A 20,914-nucleotide genomic window follows, 5' to 3' on the forward strand; every position below is an offset into this window, starting at 1 on the left:
GCAGCTAGAGTTGCTTAATCGAATTATAACTTTTCTCTAAACACGTTAAGAAAAGTGAAGAACTACTTGAAAGTTATATTTAATAACTCAATTCAGCACTTAAACTTAATAGATTCAGATCTTAATATATTCAAACCGTTTGATAAAAAAAATATTGAACAACTGAATTAATTAAGTGGCACTAAATTTTTTAGATAAAATTTACTCCCAAAATTAAATGATAAGCTATTTATTTATTACTAAATGTGATATAAATTCAAATGTATTAGATTTAATACTTAACAATTTAATAAATTAATGAATTCAAACTTTAATCTTATCAAACGCAACCTAAAAATTCATCGTTGGCTGGCTTTTCTGCAAGCTAAAGCAACTGCTGCTTTGTATCAAGCGTTATGTGAGAAATTTTACTAATTCAAGCTGTGGGTTCGGTGGAAGGGAAGGACAGTTTGGACAAGGTACTGGTTGGAGGCCGTGTTGGGGTTGCCTATTTATTTCGGCGGGCCATATTTGGGCTCTGGTTAATGTAATAACCACTGGCGTGGGCTACAAGGGAATCACCATTTGATTTGGTGAATAAACAATTTGCACGTGTTTTTTTTCTTGTCAAAGAAGAAATCGGTAATCTTACCTAACCGACAAACTGAAAAAACGAAAGTTTTTATAAACAAATGAGTAGTAACCAAAAACGGGAAATACAGAAAAAAAAAAAGGATAATCATATTTGTGTAAGGGCATATTTCCCAAATTGCAGCAAATCTAAGACTTTCCTTCAACCAATAGAACAAACTTACTTGTTTGTAAAGAAGGTTAACAAAGAATCTCAAATTATGTACGATAATTTTTAAGAAACTCAAAATTACTTGTGCCATAAGTTTTGGACGTCCGAGGAGGATGGAATGGGGTACGAGTTATTCGTCTTACTACACACAGCTTTTTCCCTTTTTTTTTTTTCCCTTAACAGTTGTCACTATTTATTCGGCAAATTGATCTAAGTTCTTCAATTTAGTATGAATTTCAAGTACTAAGAGTTTACCCTATACTTCTGCTAGTACCCAGGGGAAAAAAAAACAAGAAGGTAGCTTAGCTCTTGCTAAATTGGTCGAACGTTTATAAAGGGGAGGAGGGGGGGTTCAGAACGCAAACTTGCTTCTTTATGTTCGTCAATAAACTTAAATATATCCTACCACGTAAGAGTAACAAAAAAAAAAAAAAAGAAGAGGATTTTGTTCTTCAATTAGTAATTTGTGTATCTTAAACGTAAAGAGTACAGGTTAAATAATCAGAATGTCAAGTACCAGTTGCTCGCAAAGCAAAATATTCACATTTTAACTATGTTTCAACATAAAGCTCAAGATCATTGATTCAACCCAAAAAAAAAAAATGAAAGAAAGAAAGAAGCTCGAGGTGTTGTATACAACCTCTGAATTTGAGTTTTGGATATACTGCCTATATTCTTTTGCATTTGCATGGTATTTGTACCTCATGTATTAAATGATTATAATTTAAAAGAATCAATAAAAAAACATTAAACCCTGGAAAGAGAAAAAGGAGGACTATAATTGAGAGTTAAATTAGAAATTATCATTTTTTTCCTTTTTTTAAATTTTTGATTTTGTTGTGTGACATCTTAAGCGTTGCTAAACAATGGTTAACCTGGATTTCAAGAGGACCCAAAGAATTGTCCGAATCACGGCCCATCGATTATTGGTGAATTGTTTTTCTTCAGCGGAATTTCGTGGGTATTCGAGGACTCTCTTAGGTCGGGCATTCATTTGCCATTTAGAAGACTTGGGCTCGGGCAACTTAAGCTTACTCGTCAAGAAAATATGCTAACAAAAAAGTCTCACAATTTGTGGGAAATTTGTCTCTTAATTTGACGTACAGTAAAATCTCTATAAATTAATAATTTATTAATTTATCAAGTTTACATACAATTCAAAAAAAAAACTCATTTAATCAACTAAAATTTTATTTTATTTTATAAAAATATGAATTATTTAATTAATAAAAGGAGGCTAATAGTTTATAGAATATAAACCAATCCTAATTTTCTTGATTTGAAAGTATAATTTAATTATATTAATATACGAAACTCATATCATTTTTCTATTATCAGAAGGAAAAAAGATTTAGAAACACTAAATGATACATATCCACTTCCATTTTATTAAATGCATACAAAGAATCAAATTAATAACATTATGTATATAAATGACAAGCAAATCTTTTTAGAAATAACAAACACAAAATCTTCTTACATATCTCATTATTAAACTGTATCTTTCCAACTACGATTAATCAAATATATAAAGTATTATGTGAGTATGGTAGAAAGCATCCCACATACTTTCAAAAATAATTGCAACAATAGGTTTTTGGAAAAAAAAAAAACAACAATATAGCCATATTTTAGGAAAATATGATATATAATTTCAATGAAATTAATTTATGATACGCATGGGGCCAAAGAGTTACATAAGATTTTCAAAACAATTATTGTCATGTTATTTATTAAAATTATTAATTTAGCTCGTTAGTCCGAATCAGGACGAAAAATTATTATTTAATAGAAGTTATTAATTTATATAGATTTTATTGTAATACAAAATTAAGAAACTTTTATAGCCAAAAAATGAACTAAATTCTTAATAACAAATCAATCTCCAATAGGGAAATTAGAAACAATTTGGCTGGTAGAAATTTTTGTCAAAATTGTTAAGTCTTTTATTGTTAGACCATTATTGACTCTACATTCAATGGGAAGTTGGAATCTTTACATCAAACCCCGTATCCATGCATTACATAATTAGATGTGTTGGTTAGGGTTTCAGTCATGATATCACCATCTGCAGCAAATTTACCAATTCTTCTTATGCTCATTTATGCTCTATATCCTTTACACCACCCGATTCCCCGGTTAATATCTTTCCTCCTTGTTTTTTGTATTTTGTATTAGGGTAATAAGGAATTTTTCTCATAGCATCTTGTACTAAAAGATCTCAAAATTTTTGGTTAATTAAAAATTTTCTGTATTAATCTCAAAATCTTTGATTAGTTAAATATTTCCAGTATTAATATCAGCCACCGCATGCTCGAAAAGATAGTTAACCGTTTTATCCAAATTTGTCTGATCTATGCGTAATAAATGGCTTCCTACTCCAAACTAATGCAACTAATTAACGATCCATAGGATAATTAATTTTGCAAACAACTTCACTAGCCACAAGACAGTTAAAAGTACTACATACTTCTTTGTGGGGGGAGGGGGAAATAAAAAGAGAAATGTACAAGTGAAATTGAGAATTGAACAGTTTTACCTGCATAAAGTTGTTTAATGAGCGTTAAAAGTATTCAACTGATCAAATTTTTTTCATACAAGGAATGCTAGAAGGAAAAAATAATCACCTTTCCATATGTAACAGTCACGTGAATAATTTTAAAATTTTGGTATGCATGGAAGGGAGATAAAATCGGTTATATTTTGAGAAATGAATACAAGGCTAATGCATATATTGTCTTGCATGGAAACTTGACATACTGAACGATTGCCTTAAGATTCTGATTCCCAAAATTTCATGAAATATTCTCATTCCTTTTAATTGCACAATCAACAAGGTAAGTTTCCATGGATATCACCCCGAAAACTCAATAAATGGAGCCTTCTCCTCCCCACCTTCACCACACAGAAGTTCGTCTCTTCAATCCCCAGTTAATATTCTTGTGAGAGTTTTTTGTGAGCTTTTGAGCAATTCTTGTGAGCGTTTTTGTGAGGTTTTTTTTTTTTTGGGAGAAATTCCTGTGAGTTTTTGTTTATCATCAATGGAAAATCATGCAACTTTCAACGTTCTCATGCTCCCATGGCTGGCTCATGGACATGTCTCTCCTTACTTGGAACTAGCCAAGAAACTCACCGCCAGAAACTTCAATGTTTACCTGTGCTCTTCCCCGGCTACCCTCAGTTCTGTGAGATCAAAATTGACTGAAAAGTTTTCTCAGTCAATTCATCTTGTTGAACTCCATCTTCCCAAGTTGCCAGAACTTCCTGCTGAGTATCATACCACCAACGGCCTCCCACCCCATCTGATGCCCACCCTCAAGGACGCTTTTGACATGGCTGAACCAAACTTTTGCAACGTGTTGAAAAGTTTGAAGCCTGACTTGCTTATTTACGATCTTCTTCAGCCATGGGCTCCAGAGGCTGCCTCAGCCTTTAATATCCCGGCTGTTGTGTTTATCAGCAGTAGCGCCACCATGACTTCTTTTGGGCTGCACTTCTTCAAGAATCCAGGTACGAAGTACCCTTATGGTAACACAATCTTTTATCGCGATTATGAATCCGTTTTTGTTGAGAACTTGAAAAGGCGTGACCGTGATACATATCGCGTTGTTAATTGCATGGAGCGATCTTCTAAGATTATTCTGATCAAGGGTTTTAAGGAGATTGAAGGGAAATATTTCGATTATTTTTCTTGCTTAACTGGCAAGAAAGTTGTACCCGTTGGCCCTCTTGTCCAAGACCCTGTACTAGACGATGAAGATTGTAGAATTATGCAATGGCTAAACAAAAAAGAAAAGGGTTCAACCGTTTTTGTTTCCTTTGGGAGTGAGTATTTTCTCTCGAAGGAAGATATGGAAGAGATTGCCCACGGTTTAGAGCTTAGCAATGTAGATTTTATATGGGTTGTGAGGTTTCCTAAAGGAGAAAACATTGTGATTGAAGAAACTTTGCCAAAAGGATTTTTCGAGAGGGTTGGGGAGAGGGGACTCGTTGTCAATGGATGGGCTCCGCAAGCAAAAATTTTGACCCATCCTAACGTTGGTGGCTTCGTGAGTCATTGTGGTTGGAATTCTGTGATGGAGAGCATGAAATTTGGCTTGCCAATAATAGCCATGCCTATGCACCTTGACCAACCTATTAATGCTCGATTGATTGAAGAAGTTGGCGCAGGGGTGGAGGTTTTGAGAGACTCGAAGGGAAAGCTTCACAGGGAAAGAATGGCAGAAACAATTAACAAAGTCACGAAGGAGGCAAGTGGAGAATCCGTGAGGAAAAAGGCGAGAGAGTTGCAAGAGAAATTGGAGTTGAAAGGAGACGAAGAGATCGATGATGTCGTGAAGGAGCTGGTTCAACTTTGTGCAACAAAGAATAAGAGAAATGGTTTGCACTACAATTAGCTCTTTTTTCGTGTTTAGTATATGTGATGGTTAATTACAATAGCACAACCATCGAGTAAGTATATTGTTTAGCATTTTGTGTTTAATTAAACTAGGTTTTAACATGATGGTTATAATATCAAAACCATCAAAGCTTATATATTGATCAGGTTTTTTTTGCGGTTGGACTAGGTTTTGATATGATGGTCAAAATGTTAGAACCATCAAATATTATTACTATTGTCGTGTTTTGGTCGTCGTTTGGCGTTTTATCTGTTCGTGAGTTTGCCGTAGATTGTTGGCATCTCAACGTACAGTCTACTAACATATGCCATGTTAGGTGCTACGTTTTAAGTAGTAGTAATATATAATACTACCTACTTCAGTTTAGTATATTACTGTTACTTTGGAGTTTCACTTTTTTTCTTTTTCATGCTTTTGTAGTTTTTGCCGTTCGAATATCCTACTATTATAGAGGACCCATTTGAATAATAATAATAACAATAATATTTTCCCTATGAAAATCGAAAAAATTTTACGAGGACAAAAGAATATCTTTGCCTGATATGTTAATTATGATAAACCAAGAAAAGAAAAAGAATCGCCAAGCTAATTAATTGACAAAGCTTTTGCACAAAAACTGACAAATTCCAACTTTATGATTCAATAAAGGCGAAATTAGTAGCCTTATAAATTCTGTTGTCCAGACTTTCTCTCTCGGGTGCCAGCAAAGATTTGGATAAAAAATGATGGGCTCTTGTTGCGGCCTCATGCCTGTGGAATTCAACCCGAAACCTCAAGTCAAGATCATCTGGTCTTCTTTTTAGCTAGACCTTGACCTGGTTACTTGAGCTTTTCTTTTCTTTTATTTTCTTTTTTTCCTTTTTTTTTTAATAATTGAGCTTTTCTTCGGTATACTTGACATAATAATTTTCTTTTTTTTTTTTACAGCAATTAAAGAATCGGCGGGGATGATTGCCAAGATGGATAATATTAATCACGCAATTATTTATTTGGGATTTTCAAATAATGATCAATCCAAAAACACTTATTGTGCTTTGAAAGTTAAAAAAAAAAAACCAAAAAAAAATCTTATAATACTTGCGGAATGGCCTTTTCTTTGTAGCAAAAAACAAAACCAAACAAAAACACGAAGGGGAACAAGTAATTCTTTTTTTTTTTTTTTTTTTTTTTTTTGGTGTCCATGGGCTTAAGTGCAGCAAATCAGCGATTTCTCCCTCCACTTGATATAAATTGAAACCTTGTAAAAGGAGAAAATTGTGCATCCTTTTAAAAGAGGGAGAGACGCCTGTCCCAGAGTCTCTGCTACACTGCAAACAGAACTGTCCAAGGCCACATCATCCAAGAAACACAAGGAAGACAAAAGACAACTCCAAAGAGTTTTCATCATTCGTGGATTTTGTACCAGATATAGATTGATTGATTGGGGATTTGGTATTCATGGAGCCTCTATTCGGTAAGCTGCTAAAATCTTGACATCACCTCCAAAGTTCTAGTTTCCCAGTTTACTACTCAAAAGCAACAGAAAAGGTTGAATTTTTATCATGCTTAAGTAGGGGTACTCTATTGCGATTGCACCCCGAATCCGTATCAAAGATTTGCTTTTTCTTGTGTCTTCATTAATTAAATCCAATTGGGTTTCTTGTAAATGCGAGAAGGGAAGGAAATATGGGTCCATTACTTGTTCGCGTTAATCTCTGAGCTGGGCTTGTCCTCAAGCTGGGCAATATCGGCAAATGGTTTCTTGAAAGCAGCAAACTATTAGTGGTAGAAATTAAGCTCAGGGACTTCGAGAAAATTGAGGAGGAAAGTTATGGTCTTTTGGTGCTAAAAATGCCTTGGATTCAATCCGGAAGTAAGATTAGTCCTGCAATTCTTTTCATTATTGTGATATTAGCAGTTGTATTTTTCATCTCTGGTCTGCTGCACTTGCTTGTAAGGTTCCTCATGAGGAGGAGGTCATCACAAAATTCTCAATCTAATGGATATCCTGATTTGTCTGGTTCTGAAGCTTACCAGAGACAGTTACAACAGCTATTCCATCTTCATGATTCAGGTCTAGATCAAGCCTTTATTGATGCTTTACCAGTTTTTCTTTACAAAGATATAATGGGCTTAAAAGAGCCGTTTGATTGCGCTGTTTGCCTCTGCGAGTTCTCAGAGCAAGATAAGTTAAGGTTGTTACCACTATGTAGCCATGCTTTCCATATAGATTGTATAGACACATGGTTATTGTCAAATTCAACTTGCCCACTTTGCAGAGGGACCCTTTTCAGCCCTGAATTTTCCGTTGAAAATCCAGTTTTTGAGTTTGATGAATCAAGAGATGAAGACTGGGTGGTTTCAGGGAACGTAGGCGTTGCTGTTCCTTGTGGTCCTAAGCCATCTGAGGCTGAAAATAGTATTAATGAAAAGAGGGTGTTTTCAGTTAGGCTTGGCAAATTTAGGAACACAAGCCCAAACGATTGTGCAAGAGGTGAAGATATTGAAGTGGGAGAGACTAGTAACAGTAATTTGGATGCAAGAAGATGTTTTTCAATGGGTTCTTTCCAGTATGTAGTTGCTGACTCAGAATTGCAAGTTTCTTTGTGTCACAAGAGACCTAGAGGTAATGGTCTTGATCCGAGGCTACAGAAAGCCAAGGAGAAAGGTGGACAGAATGGGAATTCCTTGAATGATGAGGATATCGAAGGGAAGAAGATAAACATGAGAAGTAAAGGTGAAAGCTTTTCTGTTTCCAAGGTCTGGCTGTGGTCCAACTCCAACAAAGGGAAATTCCAGAATTCTACAGAGAACCAGATTTCCAGTTCAATTAATGTAAGTTTGCCATGGACTGCCAGAACTCACAAGTCTATAGCAAGATGCCCTTAGGACTCCCTTTTTTTTTCTTTTTTTTTTTCCCTTTCTGGTCTGCTACTTTGAGTTCATTTTTCCACACCATTTTAACCATCAATAAAAGCTTTAGTTACTAAAGCTTTTGCTTTCTTCTTTTCCCTTTTGATTCTTTTTGTGTGGTCTACTACCAATGGAATGATGCGTCTTTTCTCATCACTTTGTGGTCAGATGGCAAACATTTACTACTTTATCTTTCATTCAAATTCCCAAAGAGCATGCTTTTCTTTTCGTAAATTCTTTGCTATTTACCTCATGCCGGCCGCGCTCATGGTGTGCATTATTACTAGATCTTTGCATCGTGTATTAGAGTCAAAATGAACTTAATTATGAGCTCATGCTTTGTCTCTTTTCCTTTACTTCTTGGTATCATTAGTATTGCAGTTGCCAAATGAGTGTACCTCCCCAAATATGGGATTTGAGGTTTCAAGAAAAGTCTAAACCGAAATATGGGAGTTTTTAATTTTTGCCATTTCCGGTTGGGAGGGACAGCGCATAAACGTGGGATTTTTTACGTCTAACAATTAAGTACAAGTTGGGACGATTCATGGCTAAGATTGAGTCATTTCTTTGTACTATTAATTTTTGGATAAACCGAATTAAATCCGGGTAGATTATAAAATCTTTGAAATGCATCCATTAATCTGAGCTGTGGAAAAAAATTCTAAAAGCAATAATGTGAAAAGATGATGTTACATAAATGTGTGCTACTTGCACGATTGCCACTATACCAGAGTTGCTGAGAATCTATACTCAACGAAACATCAATGCGAAATTTGCAAAAAGATTGACTGCCATGGGTTGCACTTTGATAAAAGATGCATTGATACCCCGCCTGCTTGGTCTACAAATTACAGCAGCTTTTTTGTTAGGCAATTTCACATCTTCTTGATTGTTGTGTGTGTGTGTGTGTGTGTGGCACTCTCTGATATTTCAAAAGCAGATACTGGGGTCCTCAAAGTGGTTGCCGTGATGTCCATTGACATCTTGCTTTCAGCGAAACTTTGGGTTTCTCTAGAAACGGAGGAGTTTCTTATGGGTCCCCCCACTCTGGGAATTGGAGATGACAAGCTGGGGGAATTAGCCTCTAAAAGTGGCGTTGGGGTAGTTTTGAAAAGAAGAAGAAGAAGAAATGTAACGTTGACATGCTTGGGGGCAGATGTGGGAGCCAACAAGCTCATGAAAAAATTAGTATTATTATGATGTCCCCCTTGATTTGATCAATGAAACAGTCTCCAAATAATTAAGTAGTAGTAGTAGTTTGTTGTGTGTGTCCATGAATTTCTTGTTTTTCAGATCAAACTTTCATTGGCCAGCAGGAGAAATTTTGTACTAGTTAATAAACAGTGGATTGCAGTTGCGAAACCTGCTGAAACAAACAGCTTAGGAGTAACATACAGAATAGAGGGTTATTGGTAATTGGGAGGACAAGTAGGTTGGTTCACGGTTGAGGACCAAATCAATTCAAGAAAAAGATTAGTAGTTGTCATTAATTGCGCACGCAGTTTGGAGCAGCACGCTGCTTGTTGACTACTTCATACGAATTATGCAACCAAAAGAAAGACGTACTTTTTCATCAATCATATTACTACCGAAAATAATACAACAAAGTTAGATTAACACTCAGAGATAATCAAAATCCTGGTGTTAAGTACAATCTAAGATGGAGCTCACAAACCAACATCATCCAACCAATTGGTAACTGGAAGTGCGGCCGAGGACAAAAGAAAGATGTACTTGCTAATTACTATATGATGCTGTGGTATTTGATGAATGTGAAGAAGTCAAAATTTATTAGCCATACATACAAACAAATGTCTACACATTCGAGTGTGGAGATATCGGGCGTTAGTGAAAGTGCCCTGCGATCAAATCCAAAATCAACTTGAATTTGTTTGGTTTCATTTGTATTACCTAAACTTCACGCAAGCCAAAACACGTGAAAAGTAGTAGTAGCTTATGGTTTAGTGTTTGGCAGTCAAACCCAAACGTAATGACAAGAAAGAAATGGGTGTCTTATTTGGATGGATGGACGGTGAGGGTGAGTAGGAGAAGATCCAGATCCCAGGAACCGGAACAGGACCTTTAGTGATTATTTAAAATAATCACTGGCTACTGGCTGTAATTAAAAAATATATATATTCCGACTCCGATCTAAATCCAATCAGTTGTTGTAACATTAAGACCGGTCTGCACAATCTGTAGCGTCGCCGGTTTTTTGTGTAGAGATTCAAGATTTAGCACCACTCTTCCCTCGTACAAAAGGAGCTGGAGTACTTTTTTAACCCTTCGGTATTGGCAAATGGAGCTAAGATCTGTAAATTCCGTATCACCGGCGATAAATGGCAATAATTCGAGGTGGGATTTTAGAGAAAAAGGACAGAATCTGCATCTGCTTGCCTTTCCGAGTTCTCATTCAACTTGAACATGCAATAAAAATACAAAAACATTTGCCTTTTAAAAAGAGTCATTACACGGAATAAACATTGGATATTGCAATGCAAGGAAAACCTGTACTACTACAATCTTTCATTTGGAATAGAAGTTTGATCGACATCTAACGCTATTATGGATTACAAGCAGAATCGCCAAGGGTTTTTTTTTCAAAACAAAAAACTGCACCTGATATTTATCAAGAAGAAGAAGAAGAAGAAATCAATGACAGCTCGCACGAGAAGAAGAAGAATAAGAATTGGTGGACTCGAGAGGAGAGGAGAGGAGCTTTCTATATGTGCCTCGCTCGTAGGCAAAATTTGGTTTCCACAATGCCGTATGCGACTGTCCCATCCTAAATGTACAAGAAAAAAAAAGGGGGCGAAGACACAATCCCCCATGCATCTGATATACCTGATTCATTCATCCAGTCAGAAGTAACACGCTGCTGAAAGCCAGATCGCCCAGGATTTGATGACCACCGGAAACTACATACATACGAGCAGAAGCTCAAACTATTCTATTTCTCATCTCATAATACATCAAAACAATTCCTTTGAGCGCCCTTGGAACTTCACAAGCCACGAGGAAAGTTGTTAATTTGCCCTTCCTCCAACATATCTTTGTTGTTCGACTTATAACCTATCCGTATGCGCATAACAAGGGATTTCTGGAAGTAAAATCATTTCAAGTTTCGTCAGAATAGTACCAACAATATGACCATTTTTAAGTTAGTAATATACTTTGTGCCCTCCCACCGTACTCTAGTTAAATAGTAGCCTGATTTAATTTTCAACTCCGCCGCCACTTAATGAGATGCATTTCTAATTGGAACATCTGCAAGTCATTTGCAAGAAATGGTAGTGGAAATGGTTTACAATCAACAGACATGTAGGGGAAGAATACAGATACAAATCTCATAATCTATCTTAGCGAGACAAAGGCCTCATTTTCAGTTGATTATTTTAGCTGATCATAGATTCTGATTTTGGATAATTACTTTTTTTTTCATGTTTTCGTTTGCTTTTGCATTCAGATTATAATCCTAATTTAAGTCACTTTTCATAATCAAAACTGATGCAAAATAAAAAGCACATGCGACACAAAGCTAAACAGTAGAGAAAGAAGGATTCAATTACCTTGCCATGTTGGCTGTTCGTAATTCGCAATTTTTGGGAGATTGATCCATTACCACTTGCAGGAAGTGTATCACTGCTGGCTGGATCCAAATGTAATTGAAGAAACTGTAATTGTAAACATAACATATCGTCACCGAGTGTTTTAGACAAACCATATAAAACTGCTCAGTGCAGATTGACCCATCCAGTTTCACAAAAAAATCAACTGACTCAAAGTTCATATGGGAATAAAACTAGCATCAGAACCAACGTGAATAAGGGGGTTGTTTGGATAGTGAGTTATTTGCACAATTTTACTTGCTTACATCAACAACATATTTTCCAACCACCCTTTTATCTCACATACATCACATTTAAAAAGTGCTACAGTATTTTTTTCCTTTCAAAAACTTATCCCAAATAATCACTAGAAGATTTCTAAAAGCACCATTCATCAATAGAAATGCATCTTAACTTCTTCAATACAACTTCCTTAACAAAATATTCAGGTCAAAACATGCTAAATACCAGAAAATAGAGCAAATTCAAGTGTTTCACTACCAACAAATGTGCATTTCCAGCACCAATTCACAATCATCAGTTCTGCATAAGAGGATGGGAGCAGAAAAGTTTAATATTTTTACCAGACAGTTTACTTGATCTGCGAAGCAGTGAGTATGACATGCAGAGAAACACAAAAGAAAAAAAATTCTGAGATAATAGAGATTCCCAGAATAAAGCAGGATTGTACATCTGATGCTGTGGAACTCCCCTCTTCATATACAAAATATAACTAGAAACATAAAGAATTGGAAGATTGTCCGCCAGATTATGATATTACCTTTGGCACTGCAGCCTGGAAGATAAAGTCCGTATAAGCATCAAATGTCTTATTTGAAAAGTTAGCTTCAATAATTGTTGTCTGCTGGTTTCCGGGCTGCTTGGAAAAGTTAAATGTCACTTGCAAGGTGCTGCTCTCAAATGCAACAATTGAAGGATAAGCTGGAACATTGTTTTCTGTCACAATAGACAGGAGAAATGATATTTGAGGGGAAAAATAATAATAATAATAACTCCAAGCTATTATGACCACTAATGAAAACCATACCAGGTTTTGGAGCGAAACCATCCAACAAATCCATCATAGGAGAACTTCCAGGAGGGGTGGATACACCTCCAGCTGGCGCAGAAGGTGAGGACAATTGCTCCAAGACATTTATAGCACTTTTGCTGTCATCACTAGGGGAAACCATCTCAGGAATAGAAGAGTTACTTTGAGCAGGAGGTGTCCCAATTGATAGAAGATCCAGCAGGACATCAGTGCCTCTTTTCTGCGCCTGATTTGTGTCTGAAGTGCAATCACCAAATGGGAAAAAAAAGGTATGAAATAACAGAAACATGGGTTTAAATTATCAAAAACGACAATTCTTGCTGTACCAACACAAACCTGTTTGTGACAAAGATGGTGACAAATCAACACCAAGAAGATCCTGAAGAAAATCTCCACCAGAAGAGCTAGGTACTGGTACGTCATCTGAACTAAGATCCAGCAAATCAACCAGTGGTGCGGATGTCGTTTTGGCAACTCCATTAGGAAGATTAATAGGAGCGCCTTGTGAAGTTGAAACAACTGCTGGCACTGAACCAGCCCTCCTTCCACTATATGTGGCCTCATCAAGGACTGGCATCCTTTCGACCAGTGTAGACCTGAATGTAAGTGTCCACCAGCACTTTCAATTAGGTAAGGAGCCTAAAATAATGAAACTGGCAGAAATGCAAATAGGTGAATGAAACTACATGGCCCAGATCACTTAATGAGATAAAAATATATCAGTACCTAATATTCCGATGTTTATCAACAATCGCACTAAACTCAAGGGCTCTCTGTTGTAGTTCAAGCACCAAGCTTCCTTTATACTGAACAATAACATCGTTTATCCTCCTACAAGGTTAAGTATGTATTAACTAATTGTTGCAAACTCTTCCACAAGAAAATGGGGTCAAGATTTGGAGTAGAAGTGATCACCATCATATAATGGAAGCTAAAAGAACTACATACACTGAACAAGATGGAAAACGACTTGACAGCTTCAACAAAGCAACGAGACACATTGCCCGACTAGTGAGATCTGAAGAATGCCGTTTGATAGCTGTCTCTACAACATCCACAGCATCCGACTCCGTTACCTGCTTTACAGAATAATGCCTGTCAAGCATGTCAAAGAAAAGGAAAGCACTAACATGCAGTAACATGAAGCAAGCATGCAAAAGATTTGTCATATGCTTAAATTTTTTTCAGTCCTAACAGTCAATCTTGTTATGAATAGCAAGCCTGTGGTCCAGAACAATATTACAACAAGATGAAGTAGGCATGAGCAGGCCTGTGGTCTAGAATAATATTACAATAACGAAATTGTTAATCTACTTACATTAAGCAAGATCATTGGATAATGCATTATTAGCAACAAGTTCTCATTCTAAACCAACATTGCTAGCCAAGGGTACTCCCCCCCACTAAAAGATAAAAATAACAAGAAAAAAGAGAAGAGGAGAGAACAAAGAAAACTTTTCAAAGCTCTGCAATTTGATCAGATCTCTTAATAAAACAATCGCGGCAAGACAAATTACAAAGTCAGATGTGAGTATGGACATGTAAGTATATCTCATTTTAACTCTAGTCCAAGCTAAAAGCATTGGCAAATCTCCCCTAAAAGCCGCAAAAGTTTGAGAGTAGAGGCAACATTGTTCATATGGAACCATGAAAATATGAACATATTCAACCCCCCAAAAGGTAGAACATTGGGAAAGATAAGGGAGGACAAATTTTTTTGTAGGAATTAACTTACGGTTATTGGCTCCTCCATATCAAGGAATCCAGTGTTATTGACCAACATATCACCATATTCTCCTATGCACCAAACTGCAACTCGAACGAGAATTTCCTAATGCAAAAATAGCAGAGACATAACAACAGCCACCACCGGAATGTTAATAGTATGTCAAGTACCTGATCACCTGCTGTTTGGACTAATCTGTACAAAGACCTTACAGCATATCCGTGAAGATTAGAAGCATTTGTAATAACGACAATAAGAGCATGCCATACTTCATCTTTGACATAATTTCCAGCCTGCAGACCAGAGTACAGAATCAGCACTGTACCAGGAAAAGTAAGACAAGCAGCAATAAGGACAGCATTAACCCAACACCTCCAACACATGAGGAACTTAGTCTTATCAAATAAAAGATGGACTTTATCTTAGTGTGAATTAAAAAAAAAAAAGAAGAATAAAAAAAACATGACAAGTCCATAATAACTGCCTTCTCGTAAACTTAATGCATGTCTAACAATCACCTTCGCAAACCAACTCAAAAGAAAATATCAAGTGACCATCAGAAACCTATTGAGTGCATCAGTTTCAAAAAATTCTCTAGCACTTTGACAAGTCCATATACCATGAAAGGTGAGAGAGAGAGAGAGAGAGAGAGAGAGAGAGTGAGAGTGAGATAAGAGATGCTCATGCTCTCTAAATCATATGATTCTTCATAATGATTTGTTTGAAAATATACAACATTGCATAAGATATTGCGTTCGGTTTACTAAATGACACACTTAAAATGCAAAATTATATCTCATGATCTAGATGAAAACCACCACAAGTGGCAAGGAAAAAAAATAAGAACCAGCACAAAAAAGGAAAGAAAGTTTTTGGGAATCCAATTTAACTTCGGGTTGGAGGAAAAGGAATCAAAGGCCAACCCTAGAATGAAAAAATGATATGTGATGTCCATGTCAGTATTAAGGCCAGAATTTAACAAATAGTATAGGATCAACAAAATGGACTATCTGCAAACTTCAAATGTACCTCTGAAAGAACCTTGAGCATCTGATCAATGTACCAAATTTTCTCTGGGGAAAACCTAGCACAACAGGACAACAATAAATAGACTATATATTAAATAACATGCCACAGAGAACAGCTGGTAGTATTTTACTGAATTCTTTGACATTCTTTACCAATCCCCAGTGCAGTGTCGTGGATATCAACTACTATCATGAAGAACACATGGAAATGCAAGGAAGTGAAAACCAAAATCAAAAGAAAAAAATAGAAAAATTTCACAGAGAAGCTAAGAAATAGAAAGCAATTGATGGAAGACAACAAAGAAAGTTAACATACTGATGCATCTATATTCTAACAGATGTAGTGTAAGACTTTTATTTCTGGTGCATCAAAAAGAGAGAGGAGTCCATCTCTAGGCTAACTTTACAACTGGGTAGAATGCAATAATCGGAGCATCCAATTGAATCATCCAAACTAGAGTACGTGAATGCCTTCACAAACATATACCCAATATTATCAGCAAGAACAATTCTCAATAGAACTACTGTTCTGCATTAGTAAATAATACAACAATCAAACCACTGCAGAAGCATAACATCATAGTCTAAGCATGAAACTAGAGAAATTGAGCCTTTCAACTTACTTCTCCACAATCGAGCAAATTTTGGCAGTAAGATCTCCTCTGAACTCTGGTTCACTTACTTCCAAATAATCAATTAGTTCCTTGGTCAAAGGCTTCACATTGCTTTCATTTACCAAAAGATACACAAGTTCAAGGGCCCTTTTACGGATTGAGGCATCTGAATCCTGAGAATCAATAGGCAGCCATGAGCTATAATTTTAGAGGGTTGCAAAGAAAACTGTCACAAAGAGGTTTCAATTCTAAAACTGCATAATACAAACTAGAGAGTTTAAGCAGGTCCAATGACCAACAGAAGTCTAGACAGAGGGAAAGGCACAATCGTTGCAGCACTACAAAAATCAAGTTACAAAGAGACATTCTCTAGAAAATATTGCTTCAGATCATTCAAGGACCCGATGACAACAGATATACATAATTCTTCCCTGTTCATTCATCTTTGTTCTGGAAGTAGGCATGATGATTACTCATGAACCTAGATTAGTTGTTTTCTTGAAAAACCCTACAATGATAGACCTATAAACATAAACAAAAATAGGAAGTATACTATCCAGCAATTTTCTGGTCAGCAAAACAATAAATTCTGAAGGGCCAAAAACCCAGAAAAATAGAAGTCAAACTTTCTATAGCACTGGTAGTGGGTAGCTGCAGGTATGAAGTATTTGTAACTCTTAACAGCAAAGGTAAGATAAAAGTACACATACTACAATGGACAGGCTTGTGGGGAAAAAAAAAAGTCGGATGATACCTTAACACACTCCAAGATAGTGGCTCTGTGCCTCTGTACTGCTTGACTATCTACTGTAATAGCTCTCATCAGCATGTTTAAAGCAACATATCTGACAAATTCACATTCAAATTCCAATTCCATAAGATGAAAGAGCATGACCAACTATGCTGGCAGTATAAAAAAAGGGGTATTTTCACGTTCCCCAAGACAGACAGCCGTACACGTACAAGAGTGTCAAAGATAAACCATCCACAAAAACATCGCCTTTAAAACCATAGTGAACAATAATGGCACAAAACATCACCTCCAAACATCCACAGCGAAGAAAAATTTCAAAAGAAAAAGAAAAGCTATAGTGGCACAAATGACACAGATAAACTTTCTTTTTCTCCTGGCAACTATTTTCACATGACAGGTCTGATGAACAAAATGACATAACCAGCCTTAATGTCTCATTAAATGTGATGAAAACTATGCAAGCATTAGGAAAAAAAAGAACCTGATATTGTTGTCCCGATTGGACAAAAACCTACCCAGTATATTGATCGCAAGGACCCTCAAGCCACCATTATCTTCAATACTCATAATGGCAGCAACACACTGGTAGAGGATAGCATTCCCGGCATTCTTGTTTGACTCAGTTTTGGTTGCCACCTAGAAAAAGAATGTAGAGTGCCAGTACAACAGTTAGTTCAGTTAGTTTAACAGTTCAGCATGAAAAGTTAAATATCCTATCTGAACAATGCATTATAGAAAAGAAAAAGGAAAATATCCAATATGCACAGCTGCAAACATAGTCTTCCAGTTAAACGAAGTTGATTAACATTTTCTTAACAACAAGTAGCTTTAAAATGCTACCATTTGCTTTTCACCCGTTATACTAACTTAAAAAGCTTTTTAAAAAAAAAAAAAAATCTATTTTGAAAGCACCAGTGGATACAATTTCTTAAATAGCTTTTCCCTTCCAAAACTTGCACTACAAAATACCTACAAAAGTTTTTCCACCTTTTCCATGAATCATGTATTTTCAGTAGCTTTAGAAGGCTAAAACAAACAAGGTTCCCACAAGACTCTAAACATTACTAATAGGTTGAAGAATCATTCAGCGTGCAAGAAGGGGGAGCACAAAAGCGAACAGGTTAGTAAGTGGGGGAAAAAAAGACGTAAAACTCGGGTTCTGAACGAAGGATTAAACAGGCTGCTATTAATTAAGAATCGGAAAAATTTTTTATTGAAACTCAGTGACTGTTCAAAAAGGAAGAAATATCTAAACTAAACTTGTCAGCTGACGGAAAAAAAAGTTCTTTTAATGCCCCAACGAAGTTACACAAGAAGGAAGAGTCAAGGGGGTTCCATGATAAGGAAATACAAAAATATGGCAGAAGCATGGGATAAGACTTCGTTATGTACTTAACATCACTGTAATTAACTCTACGGTATTCCCCGATTAGAAAACCCCGTGATTTGTGCAAAGGGTGTAAACAAAGTTCCACATTTGATGGCAACCTCAGTCATTGATGCATTACAAACATGTCACACATAGACATTTAAGGAACTGGTGTTCCAGAGTGATAAGAGGAATCATTAGCATAACAAGATCCAGAAGAAACACAAGTTTGAAATTTTTCTTAAAAACTAGTAAAGGTCAAAATTATTTGAGAAACTATATTGGAGCTAGCACATCGCAGAAACACTTGGAAACAAACAGCAACTGACCTGAGCAAGAATATCATTCATGCAATCACTAGTGTCAACATCTCCCTGTCCAAGTACACATAAAAACCTGAGCAATCTTACGTGAAGAAAAGGGTCAGTAATCCCCGCAATGTCATATTCTGGAGCATATGGACTATTCGCCAAATCCTTCAACACTTTCACCACACCCTCTGTGCATTTCTGATCCACAGCGGAAGAAGAAAACGGGAAATATGAAAATCCCATCAGTTGGAGAACTCAGAAAGCAATTTCTTTGCACGTCAACTTGTCATTGAAATTAACAAAAGCATATTTCCAGTCCAAGAATTACACTTGTTAACTATTAGTATAACAGTTCAAATGTAAAATCACATGGAAACATCATCAAATCTGAAAACATCCACACAATATCAACACATTGACCCAAGTTAGAATTGCACAAAATCAACCGTTTTTTTCTCTGAGAAGACCAAGCTTAAAGGTACCAGGTAAAGACAAAAAGAGCAGATCTAAGGTGCAGAAGTATCTCATTCTAAAATTTTAATTTGGTTGCGGAAACATGCTCCAACCTTAATGTTAATTTCTAGATCACGCAAAGTTGAGAAGGCAGTGCTTTGCCTTCATTTATCCTTCCCAGCTATAATCTGCTCCGTATCCTTTTCCAAATGAACCATGGAATTTAATGCAAGAAATACAGGATTTAAACAATTAAAAGAAGGGAAGATTTGAAAGAAAACCTTGGTCAAGCAAACATCACTTGAAACAGAGGACGCATAACAGTTCTTTTAACGATGTTGCTTTTCAGTCATAGAGGAAAATTGGAACTAGATTGCTACAAGAAAATCATCAGGATTCAGGATGTTTATCAGGTTGAAGATATCTCCCACAATCCAGAATCATCTAATCCAGCAAGGTAATGTTAAATTGGTGGACTGAATTCGTTCGATCAGCCTGGTTATCTATTGACCTAAAATTTTTGTGGAAAGAGGTGCTAAAGAACGTATAAGGTAGCATGCAGAAATTTTGGAGCTAATGTTAAATTTGCGGACTGAATTCATTCAATCAGCCAGGTTCTCTCTTGGCCTAAAATTTTTGTGGAAAGAGGTGCTAAAGAATGTATAAGGTAGCATGCAGAAATTTTGGATGAAGCTCAAAATTATGTGCAACTGACCATACTGAAGAGAAGGTAGATTTTGTTACATAGCAATAGTAGGTAGACAGAGAAAAAGCAAAATGTACCTTTCTGAAATATTCCAGTGCCTCTGAACTGACTTTGCATAAATCTGTGCAAAGCTGCACTCCTGTAAGGAGAACTCCATGGTGCTTTTCCTTCAGCAAAGAAGCGGCAGAATTTATAAAATTTTCTGCCAGATCTGGCACTTTCCTGATAATCCTGATAGTGCATAATGCTGCCTAAATTACAGAGAAGCTCCAATAAGAGTTACGTGATTCAAGAACAAAAGGAACAGAGAAAACAAGAAAAATAGGGCTTCATATAAATTTATAGCTTTATACAGTCAACTAAAGATACAAAAATCCAAAAATGCACATCCAGAGCTGCATGCGTATGAAAATGTTTAGTGAATTTCCTAAGCTGATGAGCCTCACGACCATATAACAGCGGCTTTTCACAGAATTCCTCGAGCAGAAAATGCTGACTGATAAATGAACTACAAGGTGCAAAAAAACTATCTGAAGTTTTGACACAGCAGATGCTCTCTCCAACTCAGTAAGTTGACTTTCTAATGTCCAAAGATGAAACTATAAAAAGAGGAGGCTAAAGCTGAAAAATTCCTAATCAACGTATATGATTGTTCTCATTTTGAAACAATAGCTCATAAATCAATTACTCTTTGGTGTTAGTGCATGTTCGCAACTTAACCTGATGACAGCATGGCAGTAAACATGAACCAAATTATAAAGTCAGTGCAGACACTAATACTTTAAAGCCAGTAGTGATTAAAAGATTGTGGAGACTTTACTTTCTTTCGGATGTTTGGATCTCTAAATTGCAGAAGCCGTTCAACTTCTGGAGCAAGGTCGCGGGCCATTTCTGCAGAACAAATATTCCCCAAAGCACAAAGAGCAAGTCCAACAATGTACTGATTGGTGTGATTAAGATCTCTATTGATGAGTTAAGGTGCCTGAACTAATTTCCCAAAATCCGATAGAGCATCTATACTAGTGACAATTCTTATTAAATGAATGCATGTGCTACTTATTCCTATTTTTGTGACGGGAGAAAGAAAGGCTCGACAATTGAACAGTTTTACGTGCATAAAGCTGTTAAAAGTATTCCTCAACTGTTCAAATTTTTTTTCATACAAGGAATGGTAGAAGGAAAAAATAGTCACATTTCCATATGTGACAGTCACGTGAATAA

General features: G+C 36.2%; 3 protein-coding genes across 3 annotated transcripts; 2 read left to right on the forward strand and 1 right to left on the reverse strand.

Moving 5' to 3' along the window:
* Positions 1–3,822: 3,822 nt before the first annotated feature.
* LOC113752689 (beta-D-glucosyl crocetin beta-1,6-glucosyltransferase-like) lies at positions 3,823–5,178 on the forward strand. Its single transcript, XM_027296770.1, has one exon. It carries the CDS (start codon positions 3,823–3,825, stop codon positions 5,176–5,178), a length of 1,356 nt encoding a protein of 451 aa, XP_027152571.1.
* A 1,254-nt stretch (positions 5,179–6,432) lies between these two features.
* Positions 6,433–8,276, forward strand: LOC113751689 (RING-H2 finger protein ATL46-like). The gene has a single exon (XM_027295787.1). It carries the CDS (start codon positions 7,012–7,014, stop codon positions 8,047–8,049), a length of 1,038 nt encoding a protein of 345 aa, XP_027151588.1. The 5' UTR covers positions 6,433–7,011; the 3' UTR covers positions 8,050–8,276.
* Positions 8,277–10,501: 2,225 nt separating this feature from the next.
* LOC113752690 (AP-1 complex subunit gamma-2-like) lies at positions 10,502–20,893 on the reverse strand. Its single transcript, XM_027296771.1, has 17 exons — positions 20,886–20,893; positions 20,514–20,655; positions 19,771–19,944; positions 18,553–18,732; positions 17,336–17,490; positions 16,855–16,945; positions 16,110–16,273; positions 15,488–15,542; positions 14,629–14,751; positions 14,468–14,563; positions 13,681–13,808; positions 13,459–13,563; positions 13,069–13,328; positions 12,730–12,969; positions 12,463–12,638; positions 11,643–11,747; positions 10,502–11,173 (listed from the first exon to the last, which is right to left on the reverse strand). Exons 1-17 carry the CDS (start codon positions 20,891–20,893, stop codon positions 11,078–11,080), a joined length of 2,298 nt encoding a protein of 765 aa, XP_027152572.1. The 3' UTR covers positions 10,502–11,077.
* Positions 20,894–20,914: the final 21 nt, after the last annotated feature.

The sequence above is a fragment of the Coffea eugenioides genome, chromosome 11, assembly GCF_003713205.1.
Source record: "Coffea eugenioides isolate CCC68of chromosome 11, Ceug_1.0, whole genome shotgun sequence".
Taxonomy (NCBI): Eukaryota; Viridiplantae; Streptophyta; class Magnoliopsida; order Gentianales; family Rubiaceae; genus Coffea; species Coffea eugenioides.

Coding starts and splice junctions, on each gene's coding strand:
- LOC113752689 (XM_027296770.1), top strand. CDS start 3,823: ATGGAAAATCATGCAACTTTCAACGTTCTCATGCTCCCATGGCTGGCT.
- LOC113751689 (XM_027295787.1), top strand. CDS start 7,012: ATGCCTTGGATTCAATCCGGAAGTAAGATTAGTCCTGCAATTCTTTTC.
- LOC113752690 (XM_027296771.1), bottom strand. Junction 16,946..17,335: donor AATCGGGACAACAATATCAG/GTTCTTTTTTTT, acceptor TGAATTTGTCAG/ATATGTTGCTTTAAACATGC. Junction 13,809..14,467: donor ATATGGAGGAGCCAATAACC/GTAAGTTAATTC, acceptor TCTGTAAAGCAG/GTAACGGAGTCGGATGCTGT.